This window comes from Danio rerio, chromosome 13 (genome assembly GCF_052040795.2).
Source record: "Danio rerio strain M-AB ecotype USA chromosome 13, GRCz13ab, whole genome shotgun sequence".
Classification (NCBI taxonomy): Eukaryota; Metazoa; Chordata; class Actinopteri; order Cypriniformes; family Danionidae; genus Danio; species Danio rerio.
The window spans coordinates 25,960,104-25,974,961 of record NC_141033.1 but is presented as its reverse complement, the minus strand read 5'-3'; the positions used below and the strand labels follow the sequence as shown (position 1 = coordinate 25,974,961).

Genomic DNA, 14,858 nt, shown 5'->3' with positions numbered 1-14,858 from the left:
AAATGTTGAAATACTTTGGACTCTTACCAAAGACTGAAAAAAAAACAATAGATGAAAAACCTAAAGTAGTAACCTTTTAATGTATTTTTTTTATATATATATATATATATATATATATATATATATAAATGCATTTTAGGTGAAGGGAATAACAATAAGGGAATTATTCATTCAATTCAAGTAGGTCTAAAATAACAAATAAAATATTGTATTTCTGAATTTTTTTCATGATTATCTTTATCTATTCTCTTTCATAGATTTGAGTTATGAATTACAGTATTGCAATACTGTTGGTATCATGATACTTCATATTGTATAGTATCATGACAATAATTAATGGTATTGCGACAACCCTATAACCTACAGGGCTCAACAATAAGGACTGCCCACTGGCCTGCGGCCAGCGTGAGAGATGCTCAGGACAGTAGGATTGTAACTGGCCCAGTTGGGCCGTGCTGAATTTTTTAATTAATGCGACTCTTTGTTAATTGTGTTTAAATACAGTCTTAAGCAGGTCGCACACCAGAAGCGCCGCTCGGCGGCGCGCCGCGCAGCGCCACGCAGCGCCATGTATTTTAGAATTCTAAACATAGGTTTCTATCAGGATACACACACCGGCGCCGCAAGTCGACGGCTGTCGGCGGCGCCCGGCGACGGCTCAGGACGCAGTTCATTTTTCAGCCGCGCCACAGAGCGCCATCTGATTAGTTTCATGTTAAATATCATTCGAATGTGCGCGTCTGGTGTGTGATACTTTAAACTGTCATGTACGCGCCGTGTCGCGGCGCCGAGCGGCGCTTCTGGTGTGCGACCTGCTTTAGAACTGAGAACTGTTTGTGCTTTTAAGCCTTTAAATGCTACCATCTCTGTGATGTTGTAAACACCATTCTGCTTTTCTGTTCCTCTTATCTGATGTTGTGAGCAAGTAATTTTTTTTCTTCTGCTTGTTGCAACCAGTACAGCAAATAGACAACCAACATGGCGGCAACATCAAATTATCTTATTAAAAAATTAATTGATGTTTTGCAGTTTGCCGTCAGTTTGACAAGTCAGCTACATTTTGTTAAATAATTTAGAACTGCAATAAAATACTTGCACATTTTCCATTCTGCTGTTTGTTTGTCTAGAACTTCTTCTCATTATACATTTATTAGCATTTTTAAAATAATAAAATTCTATATTCACAGATGTTATTTTGACACATTATTTAAAATATGTGGCTAAGAAATAACTAATAACTTCTTTTTTTTATTGGTCCACCCTTTGCCTTCTGCAGACCTTTGTAAGCATTATGGGAGTTATGGTTGCTGTATATCAGTTCAAACCAATCTCACCATTCAAAAACTTTCAGCAGATTATCATAACCTGATCCTAAATACTCTGAGTTGCTGTCATTAGCCAATGCAGTGGTTGATTGATGAGATGTGTTAAACAGCTGTTAAACAAGTGTACAAAAACTTATAAAAGTGGCCTCTGAGAGTGTATTTTTGAGTAATTTGAATAATGCAAGGTTCACTCTCTTCTGGACTATTTTTATTTCTGTGAGCTAAGACCTGAACCAAGAAATTGAGATTTATGTGCACGTCAGTTTAACTCAAATTTGTTGAGTACCGTTGCTAATGTTTCTATTTAATTCAGGTATTTATTTGTTTATGTTTGATAAAGTTTTGCTTCTGGCAACACGGTGGTCGATGGTCACTCGTTCGAGTCCCGACTGAGCCAGTTGGCATTTTTGAGTGGAGTTTGCATGTTCTCCCCGTGTTCACGTGGGTTTCCTCCGGGTGCTCCGGTTTTCCCCACAGTCCAAAGACATGCCCTATAGGTAAATTGGGTAAGCTATATTGTCTGTAGTGTATGTGTGCATGTCCTGGTTTTGCTGGTTGGGGGTTGACCGTTGGGCTAACAACCCAGCTTATAACATGAAGGTGTTACGAAACACCAATATGGTGTGGCTAAATATCAACTTCGATATAAAAGGCCCTGGAAGTCCGTTAGTAAGTAAAGTTTTGCTTCACTGAAATTTTTTTTTTGCAAATGATCAGAAACCTCCATTGAATCACTTTAACTGAAGTGACCCCCTTGACAGTCTGAAAATCCTGGAAATGTTGGCGCTCTTTATTTGAAGTTTGTTCCTTTAAGTATGTTTCAGCACTGCTGAGCTGTTATTCCTTTTATCCCTCTAAATCCATGAATGTCATCATTGATATTCACTTCGTTTGTTTAAATGAAACTGTGTTGTGGATTTGGATGGTAGACAATCGAGTTTTAAGGGTTGTGTGTCAGTGGTCATTGGACTGGAAAGTGTGCTGCCTACGCTGCAGTTTGTCATCGTCTCGATAGCTTGATCATCCTCAGACCTCCACGTCTCTTCATCATTGTCTCCGTTTTGCTTCAGTTAACAGATATCCTGACACGTTAGCTGCAAAGCTGATTTATGATCTTGTGGTAGAGATATTTAAAAACATTATTTTCTGTTAGAAAAAAAAAACTATTTCACCTAGTAAAGACTTTTTGTTTTGTGTTCATTCGATTTATAAGTTACATTTTTATGATGTGTACCTTTTTGAAGATCAAAAAGTCTTGTAAAATAATTCTGTTCGGATAAATTCACAGTTCGTGCTTCAGTTATTGACCTTTTTGAATGTATTCTACTGCACCACTATAAAAAGGCATTAACCCCTGACCTGTATTTTACGTTTTTCTTTTCTTTTAGGTGACTGCTCGATCTCTGCCAGCCGTACAGTCTGATGAACGCCTCCAGCCTCTTTTGAGCCACCTCAGGTAATTGACATCAGTAAAAAATGTCTTAAGGCATAAAACCGTACACTTGCATTGCTTTGTGGATATTACAGCAATTAAACGAATGCCACCAATTTAATTCAGACATATCCACATGAGGCTTTTCTTTTGAAAAATACCACTCTAGACAACATTCCCACAATAATCCTCGGTTTTTGTTTAGCAGTTACCTTGGCCTACTGAGAGCAGATCAAACTGTCCATTCAAGGCCAACCGTCTCGCAAAGTGACTCCGGCTGCTTTGCTTTATCTCTCACACTCACTTTCATTGAGTTCTTTTCATTAATGGTCTGGGCACAGTCCCATTATGATGCACCAAGGGTCCTCCATGTGTGAACCCGCTCTTCCATTTTGGCAGCAGCCCAGCGGGGATACCAGTGTAGATTAAAGCCAGGCTTCTCAGTCGTTGGCCACATCGCATTCTCATACAAGCATGTCCCTCCAATTGCTCGCAATGAAGGGGAACAATGGCAGCATTCCCAGCAGTCAATTCATTTGCTTTTTGATGGACTCTGAATGAGAGCATTTTAATTGGATGTGTCTTTAGAGACGACAGTTGTGGCTGCGGAGGATTGGTTAGTAGGCTCTTTTACTTTTTGTCAATGCTGGGCTGGCCAGATAAGAGGGTGTGAAGGGCCAGCGTGGAGCTAAACACTGAGGGAATGCAAAGGAATTGGGGAGAAGGGTCTGGAAATGCTTAATTCATAACATCACACATGGCTTCAGTGTTTGGTAGGAGCAGACCTAAAGAAATTCTTTGCATCAGTCCAGCTTTGTATGAGCGCCTTATAAAGTTGTCATTGTTGTGAAGAACTTATGATGATTTCTTAGATGACTTTTACTGGATGTCAGTGGATGCAGAAGCATAGTTTGACTATGAAATGACAGGTGGACATTTGATTTATGTCTTTCATTTTTACACTTTGACAGGGATATAATGGCAGTAATATAATTATTTTGGCCCCAATATATAAAAAGTCACTATTGCATTAAAACAAATTCAAAAGATTGGGATTTAGATATTATATTTTTCCAAAAACTGCATTTATGTCATGAAAGTACATTTAAAACAGTCATGTTGTGAAAGATTGTTACTCATTTGAATACAGTGTGAAAGCTGAAGCCAGTGTCACTTGATTCTTCAGAAATCATTCAATGCTGATTTGCTGCTCAAGAATTATTTATTGCTGTTGAAATCTTTAAAATAGAAGATTTTAGGATTATTTGGTACAGTAAAAGGAAAGTTCAAAAGAAAACCATTTATTTAAAACTGATTATATACAGCAGGGTGTCACACCTGTAGTTTAAAAAAAGTCAGGGAAAATGGGTCCAACTTTGTTTTGGAGGGAGTGTTGAGTGGTGAAAGAAAAAAGGTTTTGCATGAAAAGGGGAGTTTCATTACAGCTGATTATTACACCAGCAACAAAAAAACAGCTGCAGGGGAGATAGACAGTGATTCTGAAAGCAGCATTTACTGCAGATCTGAGAGCTACTGTATGTGGAAGTGGAGGATCTTCAGTCTATGATTTTGTAGTGATATTACTGTAAACTTAGTAACTGAATCATTTTGGCTAAAGTATGTCTTTAAAAACTGAAATAGTACCTCTGACGATACTAACTAACTTTGCCATCTGAATAAACATAAAGAACGTTAATCAAGAACAAGGCTGCTAAATGCCATTTATGTTAAAAATAAGATAATGATATTGAGTGAATGCTTTAGGCACGTAGTACTTGTTTAACAAATAGTTTTGTTTGAAATCATCTGAATCCGAGCGTCAGCGCATTCAGAAATAAGTTTGTTTGCAAAAGCCGCTGAACGCCACTTGCTTTTGACAGCAAAAGCCGATATATCCAGAGAACCTATCAGGCGTGATTCGAAAAATGTTTTCGATGTAGCAGAGTGCTGATACTCTGGCTTTTATAAGAGAGCTTTTTATTTCACTTTCGAATTTAAAAGACGGAGTTTGATGAACTGCATGAGTCTCTTCAACTGCCACTGAATGACAAATAAAAACTTCCCTTACCTTAAAACTCTTCATTATAAGAAAAAAAAAAGCACAATGTACAGTTGAAAGTGTAGCATGCATTCAAAACGGTTGTTTGCGCAGCGACACTACTTTAAATGAGTCCGATTTACTATAGCTACAGTACATTAAACAGCAACTCCATTTCACGAAAGACAAAGGTAAGATGCCGTTCTTTTATCCTGGATGGATGCTATGAGGATAAACAAGAGATGAAAAAGAGACCAAGATCTTGAGTATAGTGAGGATGAATAAATGACATCCTCTTTTTTGCACAGTAGGAATACTTTGTGTTTTATTTGCTAATGCAAGCTGTTTTGAAAGATAAATAATGTATAAAACTATATAAAAAAAAATAATTATTCCTTCAATAAATTATAATTTTTTTTGTTATGGACAATGCACAGATATTAATGTTTCACAGTGTTTTTACACTACATTATTTGAATCTAATAAGCTTGTTTACATTGTTCTACTTGCATTAATTCCAAATCCCAAATATCAGAAATGACAATAGATTACGATTTAATTAATGTCAATTTTAATGTTATTGATTAATGCACTTGACAGATTGCATTTATACATTTTCCTTCTGCTTATTCCCTGGTTTATCAGGGGTTACCACAAAAGAATGAACCGCCACTTACTTGACAGATGTATTTTTAATTTCAGGTGATTTGTTTAATGTGTTTTATGTTTGGTAAAATAATCTCTAATTGCATCTTTAGTGATTTTCAACTAATTACAATGTCTTGTCCCAATAGGTGGATTTAGAGGGTTTTGCATAAAAAGCAGAAGTGGGTTAGCTATCTACCTTGTTAAAAACCAAAGATATGTGTAAAGTGATATTTTTGAAAAAACTGTATTTTATTTACTAGCTAATAACCGTATTGCATGTAAAATGAAACTTCTGAGCCTAATCAGAGGAGCCTGATAGAAAATGCTCATTTACAAAAAAAAAAAAAAGAGGTCTGCTATATATGTATATATATACATTCCACATATGTATTTTGGTGTTTCATATTATTAGCCCTCTTAACTAATTTTTTTTTTTTGAATGTCTACAGAACAACCCATCATTATACTATAACTTGCCTAATCACCCTATATTGCCTAATTAAGCCTTTAAATGTCACGTTAAGCTGAATACTAGTATCTTGAAAAATATCTAGTCAAATATTATGTAGTCATCATGGCAATGATAAAAGAAATCAGATATTAGAAATGAGTAGGGTCAGACAAAATCTGCAGATAATTTTTAGCTATTTCTTTGGAGAATTTTGTAAAAACTCCGTGGTTTTATGCAGAATGATTTTGGGAGTATCATAACTAAATGTATGAAATCAACAATTAATACAATTTTAACTTTTATTTAATGTTTACAATGCAGACCCAATTAGATCTGCTTATTTAGTACACAAAGCAAGTCTCTCATATCATATATTTACTACAAGACAGAAAATATTAATTCACAAACTGTATTGTAAATAAATCAAATTAACATTTTAATAATGATAATATTATATCACAAAAATATTAGTGAAAAACTGATTAAAAATACATTTACATATGTAAATAGATAGACTGATGGGCTAAAAAACTGTGGAAATATGCGGATATCTGCGCATATAGATTTTGTGTGGGCCTAGAAATGAGTTATTAAAACTTATGTTTACAAATGTGTTTAAAAAAATCTTCTTTCCATTAAACAGAAATTGGGGGAAAATATACAGGGGCTAATATTTCAGGAGTGTTAAAGAGCCCATATTATACATGAAATAGGGTCATATCTTGGTTGTAAGGGTCTCCAACAACAGTTTAATATGCATGCAAGGTCAAAAAACACTTTCATGGTCTTATAATCTGCATTTATTTTTACCTAATTATCCCAGCGACTCCTGTATGAATCGTCCAGTGATTCATTCGTTCCCAAACCCCTCCTTAGCGCGAAGCTAATCTGCGCTGATTGGACCAATGACAGTCTGTTGCGATTGGTCGACTGCCTTCAGTCAGAGAGTGAAATGCCAAACAGCTAATCAGCAATATAAAAGTAATCAGTTCATACACGCTCGATAGTGTAGGCGTGGAGTTTAGCTGCCAGTGGGTCAGTGTAAATACAGACTATGGACTTGAAAATACAGACGACTAACTATTTTATTGAGCAAAAACTCCAAAAACAGTTGAGGAGATCTCCTAGCTTCTCACTCTGCTCTTTTCACAGACACACACACACACACACATATTGCACAAACACACACACGCACTTAACCCTGCTCCGGACGACAACGCGCGCGCACACACACACACACACACACACACACACACACACACACACACACACAAACACACACACCTCCGGACGACAGCACACGCACACACACACACAGACATACACACTACTCCTCGTCCACGGAGCTCCGTTAACAAAGAAGCACCCGTCGCGTTTTTAACGTGACTGCACGCGATAAGAGAATATAGCCAGTTAACCTGATACAGTACACGCGGTTACAAGTAACAAATCACAACTAAGTACATTTGCAAGCTAGAGTCAACGAGGCAACTTTAATCGCACGTACTTACACTTGAGAAATGGAGGAAGAAAAATCCATCCTGACGTCCATCAGTAAGTTACTCTTTACTGATCCTTCCTTTAACAAACGCTGATAAAGTATTCTTTGTAGCATGTAGCTTCCAGAAGTTTCCAGTAGTTTCCAACTGCTTGGCTATAATGCTGAGGTTTCATCTTTGGGTAGAGACGCAATATATCCATCTGCAGTGTGACTTCAATCGACCGGCGTGTTTGTGTGTGTGTGTGTCTGGGTTTCTGCGTCAGAGGGCGGGGCCTCAGGTTTGAAATCTCCCGGGTTTGTGCGTGCACGTGAATAACTTGGTTTCGTTCGTACGTCATGGCGAAACACCTAATGAATCGGTATCAAGGCGACTCGTTTGAAGCACTATGAGTCGACTCTTTTATAGATGAATCAACAGTTTTAAACACTGTACTCTTACAGATTTAAGCCTTAGCTGGATACTTCACTTCACTTAGAGCTGTGTTACACACTACATGGAGGGGAATTTTCAAAAACCCATAATATGGGCTCTTTAATAATTTTGACTTCAACTGTATATTTGTACCAATGATAGATTCTTTACTGTCACTTTTTTGCATTAATTTAATGCATTCCTACTTAATAGAAGTAGTAATTAATAATTTTCTTAAAAGAAAAAACTTTCTTGCACAATCTGTGCTTTGGGTCATCTTAAATATGGATTACTATATTGTGAGATGAGAGCTCAGTAATGTTTGAGGAAAATAAGCATCACACTTTCATATAAAATTCAGTGACCCAATACTTGACTGGACTGAAACAAACCGACTACTACTATGCCTAGATGTTTTGTTTTTACTTTGTATAGCAAAAATATATCTAACTTAAGGTAATCAATTATACAGCATTGTTAACAGCCGTCAAAACTGCGTATGCAAAATCTTTTTCTTTTTTTTTTTGAGGTATGTGCTTTGCTTGTTTCCTGACCAGAAAACATGAATGCATTTAAATAATCTGCCTATGTTAATCCGTTCTCTGCTCTTACCTTGTGCATTTTTTTTCTTTTTTTCACCTTGATTGGCTCTAATCATTTATCCCTTCTTCTTTGTCTTAGCCATGCTTATGTGGGTCAGGATTACAGCATTCAGAAAAATGTTGGAAAGATTTCTCTGGAGCAAATTGATCCAGTAAGTATGGACTTAATTTGGTTTGCAATAATTCTGTATATTGAATATTGTGTGTGTACATGTTTGAAAATCTAGCAAAAAAGAAAGACAAGGTGCTACATAGAATGCATTGGGAATTTGTAAGATTTATTTTATCTCAGGAGCTGTACTTCACTTCTTGCTTTTATATTTGACACTTGTGACTTGCACTCATGTTAAGGTTTTCCTTTCCCTGAACACTCAAGTTGCTAGGACATTGAGCATGTCCTACTTTGGGGGTTGGAATGGATGTGCACAGATGTGTCTAGGGTAGAAAGCTGTCTGTCTGTGCATGTCTGTTTCTTTGTGTTGTGTATGTCATCTCAGGGCCGGTTCTGTTCCAATTAAGTGGCTCATCAGCACATGCAAATTTTGTCCTTCACTTTTTGCTTTTATTTGAACATTATTGACTGCATGGAAAATTCTTGTAATTAAAGGCTTTGCATTAAACAAAGGCTTTTAAAAAAATGTTTTGATTCCTCACATCAATCTTACACCACATCCTAGCCAGGTGCGGTAAAGCTTTGTCTTAATTTTTAGTGACTAAACTTAATTGTGCGTTTAAAATATCTCTTGATTGGCTGTAATTGTGTCACAAGTGTTTTGTGTTCTCAGTGGACTTGCGTTCTCTGTCTTTGACATCTTTGAAAAGATTGATAACTGATAACTGCTAATTATAAGGCAAGGCATTTTTCAAGTTCCCTTGAAATACAAATCAAAGTTTTTGTTGTTTTTTTGTTGAAAGTTTTTTGGTTAGTGTTTGTATCTCTATGTTAGGCCTCTAAATAAAAACAGAAAAATGTATAGCTGTATATGAAAATACATAGTAGGTAAGAAAGAAAGTAGGTAAGGCAGGTAGGTAGGTAGGTAGGTTGGTTGGTAGGTAGGTAAGTATGTAAGTAAGTAGGTAGGTAGGTAGGTAGGTAGGTAGGTAGGTAACTAAGTAGGTGGGTAAGTAAATTGGTTGGTAAGTAGGTTGGTACTGTAGGTAAATAAGTTGGTAGGTAGGTAGGTAAGTTGGCTTGGTAAATAAGTAGGTACTGTAGGTAAGTAATTAGGCAAGTAAGTTTGTAGGTAGGCAGGTAAGCAAGTAAGTTAGTAGGTAGGTAAGTAAGTAGGTACTGTAGGTAAGTAGGTAAGTAAGTAGGCAAGTAATTTGGTAAGTAGGTATGTAGGTAAGTAGGCAAGTTAGTTGGTAGGTTGGCTGGCAAGTAGGCAGGTAAGTAAGTAGGTAATTGGGTAGATAAGTAGGAACTGTAGGTAGTTTAGTTGTTAGGTAAAGTAGGTAGGTAGGTAAGAAAGTAGGTAGGTTAGTTGATGGGTAGGTAGGTAAGTAGGTCGGTATTTTCGGTAAGTAAGTAGGCAGGTAAGTAGGTAGGTAAGAAAGTAAGTGGATTGGTAAATAAGTAGGTAAGTAAGTATTGTTTAGGCCAGGTGTGTCTAAACTCGGTCCTGTTCCAACCCCAGATAAACCTACCTGAACCAGCTATTCAAGCTCTTTCTGGGTATTCTACAAATTTCAAGTGAGGCGTGTTGAAGGAAGTTGGAGCTAAACTATGCAGGACACTGGCCTTCCAGGTCCCGATTTTGAACACCCCTGGTTTAGGCATTTTGTACAGTGAGATCTGGCTTTTTAGGAGAGTGATATTGTTATTATAATTTTTTTAAACCTTTCTCTAGAAGAAATTTCCTTGGTCACTTGGAAAACATTGTAAAAATAATTAAATTTCACAGGAGGGCAAATAATTTTGACTTCAACTGCATAACAACTTGTGAAGTGTATACTCAACTTGTATAAGCGTAACTCTTGTGAAGTGCTGGAAAAGTTGGTAAATGCATCTGCAAAGTGCTTGAAAAGTGCTTAAATTAGACAAAAAAATGACAATTTACATTTCAGAGATAAAGATAATCAAAATGTTGAGTTTCTTTCTTCCTACAATATGAATTAAATATATTTTTATGATGTCAACATGCATTTTAGCTTTTACAACTTTCTGATCAATCAAATGCTCTCTGAATTGTTCTTCCCATTGCAAGATGTAACTGAAGTTGGTCACTTATAATATTTCTGTATAACTGTCCATTCAAACCAAGGGTTTAGCGTTTGCATATATAAGAACATGCACATTCTGCTCTGGCCTTGCACATTTCACATCTAAAAAATTATCCATTTCATTTGAATTTTACATTTAAATTTTGTCTTTTAAAGCAGCGGAATGGTCAGACAGACTCAGCATTGCTTAATAGACTGTGGCTGTCATGAGCTCAGTGACTGTGTCTTCATGTTTCAGTTGAAGTTTAGTCAACACATTCAGCAAAGCTGCTCATTCCATTGCACTTCAGGGGATCTTTAATAACCTCTCTATTGTTTATTTCCACCAGCTCTCAGGCAAGTCGTTTCCTCTGTGTATGAGGCATCTCCACAAGGCACTGAGAGAGAACCACCACCTGCGGCACGGTGGACGCATGCAGTACGGCCTCTTCCTCAAGGGCATTGGTCTTACTCTGGAACAGGCCATGCAGTTCTGGAGGTCAGAGTTTGTCAAGGGGAAAGTCGATGCAGACAAGGTAACTCTTCAACTTCAGCTTCTAACTCCCTCACATTGTCCTGGTTTTCCCCAAACATACATCCCAAGATGCTTACTTCATATTTTTGTGTTATTAGCAATTCTTTTATGTCTATCTTTTAATTCTGCTGATGTGATTTTCTTTCTTCACCCCTCAATAACTCTTGAGAGGGTCACCCAAATGAGCAAGAGAATGTATTAGAAGGCCGCGTTTAGTTCTAATGCTTGTGATAATTTGCCGCCCTTCCATCTTGTCCTTAATTACAATTCCAGAGGAACACGTGAGATCTTCGTTTTCGCACATGGTACATTAAACAAGAAAATTACACTCCCAGTCTTAGACCTATGTTTCCCTCCTCCCTGCACTCTGCAAATGATTGCTTATTCTCAAATGATGCTCAATCAAGGAGAAACAAATGAATTTTATATCCTTACCTGAGAATGACCATTTTGTCAGACAGGCTTATGTAGTGATCTTTAGCCCCACAAGAGCACAGTAGCATCTCAGAAATCACTGATTGCACGCTGTATTTCTGCTTGACTGCTCCAGCTGTTTTGGAACTCCACATTATATGGGATCCTGTATGAATTGGGAATGTGTACATCATATGGGCATTTCTCTTTTAAGTCGAAAATTACAAATTGATCATTAGTGTGAGTGTGAATGAGAGTGTGTGTGTGGGTTTTTTCCAGCACTGGGGATTGTATTAGTTATATTCTCTTGGCCAGTGTCCTGACTTTTTATCCTACTCATCAGATTATGCTACCAACACTGTATTTGAATGGATCTGAGTTTGGGGTTAGGGATTAGGTAGGTTACACAGCTTCATATCACTCTACTCCACATAAAAATTTACACTGGTAGCAAAATCTGATGGGTAGCTTATTGCATTATCAAAATTACCTAACTACCTTTGGATTGATGGGTAGGACAAATCAACAGAAAACCGTGTTTGGCAGCAGAAAGGGCATTCTTGACAGAATCATTGGTGGTTCATATTGCTGTAACAAGCTTGAATGGAATAAAAGGAAGGGCCTAAGCTGGAGTGATTAAAATTGTGTCAATTATTATATTTCTTTGTCGTTATTTACAACAACAAAAAAATCCCAATATATCACTACTAACAATAGCTTGTTTACCAAAAAATGTAAAACATAATCAGAACAAAAAATCATTTGAGGTAAAAAAAAAAAAAAAAAAAAAGACTCAACCAAAAATAAGCCACAGAATCGAAATATAACTGCTAGGCAAGTACCTTTCAGACTGGTTTTATAGTATGTAGTAAAGCTTTTTATTTTATTTTTTTTAAGTAACCTTTAGCATGATTACTTTTACATATTTTAATAACAAAATGTCAGTTCCCAAACTATATACATGTATGAATAATGGTGGAATCTTAATTGACAATATATTTTCACAAAAGTTAATTTTAACATTTTAAAGGTGCAATTTTTTTTGACTCTAAAGCATAAAAATACCATAATATGTTTGCAGATATTTAGGAAACATGCTAAGTGAACACTCTTGTTTATCTGAAAAACAATTTTGAAGTCAGATATTTTGCTCTGAAAATGTGTGTTATGTGCTGGAAGGCTGTCTTTGTTTTGGTTCTTTTAACCCGCCCAATGCAAGTTTAGCCAATTATATTTCAGCACCCCAGGTTGCCTCGTTGGAAAACAGTGTATTTCATACATTCAGCCTCTCAAAGTATGCGTCCGTGTCCGAAATACAACCTCTGGTGGACAGATGTCATATTTAGAGTTCCACATGAGTTGGTTATTAATTATCAAATACTGTAAATATTTCGAATTTAAGCATTGGGTGAGCAGTTTACATTGTAACCCCATGTCCTAACAGTGAGATTTGTAGTGATGAGCAGTTTGGCTGTTTGCACCAGACTAAACCTAAATTTAGCCATTCAGACGCACAGAATAGTGCACTTACTGCACTCCCACAAAATAGTACAGTTTATTACCTAATGAGTGTATATTAAACCTCTTTAACATTATTAAATTTACATGCTAAATAACAGACATGTGTTGATTTGCATTGAGTTACAATTCTAAAGTTCATTTTCAAAGGGTTTGTTTTATTTTCAAGATCTGAGGTGATCTTTTTGCTGCTGCTTTCAGTATTATGGTAATACATGTTATGTAAAATGGCATTCAAACTCACATTATTAGCATTTAGCACTGAATAAAGCACATGAGGTGTACCTGAGGTAATCATAGTAATAGTAATCTATAATCTAGTATCTAAGTTGTTCACCTGCAAGAAATGGAAGCCATTTCTAAAATATAAATTTCAGGTGTTTTAAATTTGATTAACCCCCCTCCCCACACCCTCTTTTATTTGTTTATTTGCCATCTGCAGATACATTATAAACATTGTAATGTCACAGCTCATCTTATTTCAAATTTAACGTTTAGGTTCTTATTTATAAGCATCCGAGAATCCAATATGTTTTATTGTTCATGTTATGAAGCTGTTGAAAAGCTAACCATTAGGATTTTGTGCCTGAACGTTTTCTAAATTTTCTGCTCATAATATAACAGGATTTAATAGACTGTATGTTTGTCAGCAGCTCAAAGATTCAATACGCAATTGATCTACCTTTGTGCAAAAGTGTTTGACTGTCCAAGAAATTTAAAATGACTAAGCGTTGCTAAGCACTACATATTTTCTGCGCAAGTGGCAAAACTTAAAGAGAAACCTCCTAAAACGCTCTGAAACCCTGTCTGTTTGAATGCTTTGGAAAGATGTAAGGTATTCATGACTAATTAAAGGATAGCATTCTGTAATGAATATCATTTAGTTCTGCAGATTACACTGTAAAGCTGTGCTTTAACATTGCTAGTTAATATTCATTAATTTATTGTATTAAGGCAACTTAGTTCAATTCTGCAACCACAATGAGTGCACACAAATAGAGTGAAATTTATTATTTTTTTCTCTCTCTCCCTTTTTTGGTGGATGAATACATTATTCATGGGCAGATTCACAAGGACGGTGCAAGCCTGCGTGTTGAACAATACAGTACCTGCAACAACATGATGGTTTTTGATTAGTCTGCAATTGGGGTGAATATCAGCATCTCAAGTAATCGAAAACGAAAAAGCCACATAAAAGGATCTGTCCATTTCTTCTTTCACCTGCTGGGCAATATTCTAAGAAATCATTGTAAAGCAAAAGGTGTTTCAAAAGATTTTTTAAAAGAGAACTGTGCTTTTTGCATTTTGGAGGAAATTAGATGTCAGTTTACTTTTGAAAAAGCAATGAATCAAGATCAAGAAGACAGACAAGATGTGAAATACATTGCAAAGCACCTCTGCAAAGCGTAGTCTAAAAATTGCTATAAATAGATGAACGGTGATTATTCTGAAATCATAATAAAAGGGATGTTGATTTTAGGCATTTATAGAAAATTATCAATGTTAAAGTGTTCATACTGTAGCCCGGAAAGAGAGAAAAAAAACATATATGTCTAATATGTTTTAATTTTATGACTGGATAATTTTGTTAATTTTTCTGAAGCACATAAACAGTAGCTTTACAAAATAGCTGAAATGAGTTTCTTCAAATGTTAAAGAAATTATTCACCCAAAAAAGAAAATTAACTCCCCATTCACTTACCCTCAGGTGGGTTTAATTTTGATTTTCTTTCTTGTGTTTAACACAAAAAAAAGATATTTTAAAGAAAGCTGAAAGCCT

General features: G+C 36.1%; 1 protein-coding gene across 6 annotated transcripts in view; it reads left to right on the top strand.

Moving 5' to 3' along the window:
• Positions 1 to 14,858, top strand: part of prim2 (DNA primase subunit 2) — a 126,744-nt gene that overhangs the window by 60,942 nt on the left and 50,944 nt on the right. For 4 of the 6 annotated variants that reach the window (XR_015505069.1, XM_087277776.1, XM_087277777.1 and 1 more), the window contains 3 exon segments: positions 2,714 to 2,781; positions 8,489 to 8,561; positions 10,962 to 11,147. Coding sequence is in view for 3 of the 6 variants with exons in the window: in XM_087277776.1 (XP_087133902.1) it covers positions 2,714 to 2,781; positions 8,489 to 8,561; positions 10,962 to 11,147 (327 nt within the window). In the remaining 3 variants the exon portion in view is untranslated. 6 annotated transcript variants of the gene reach the window in all.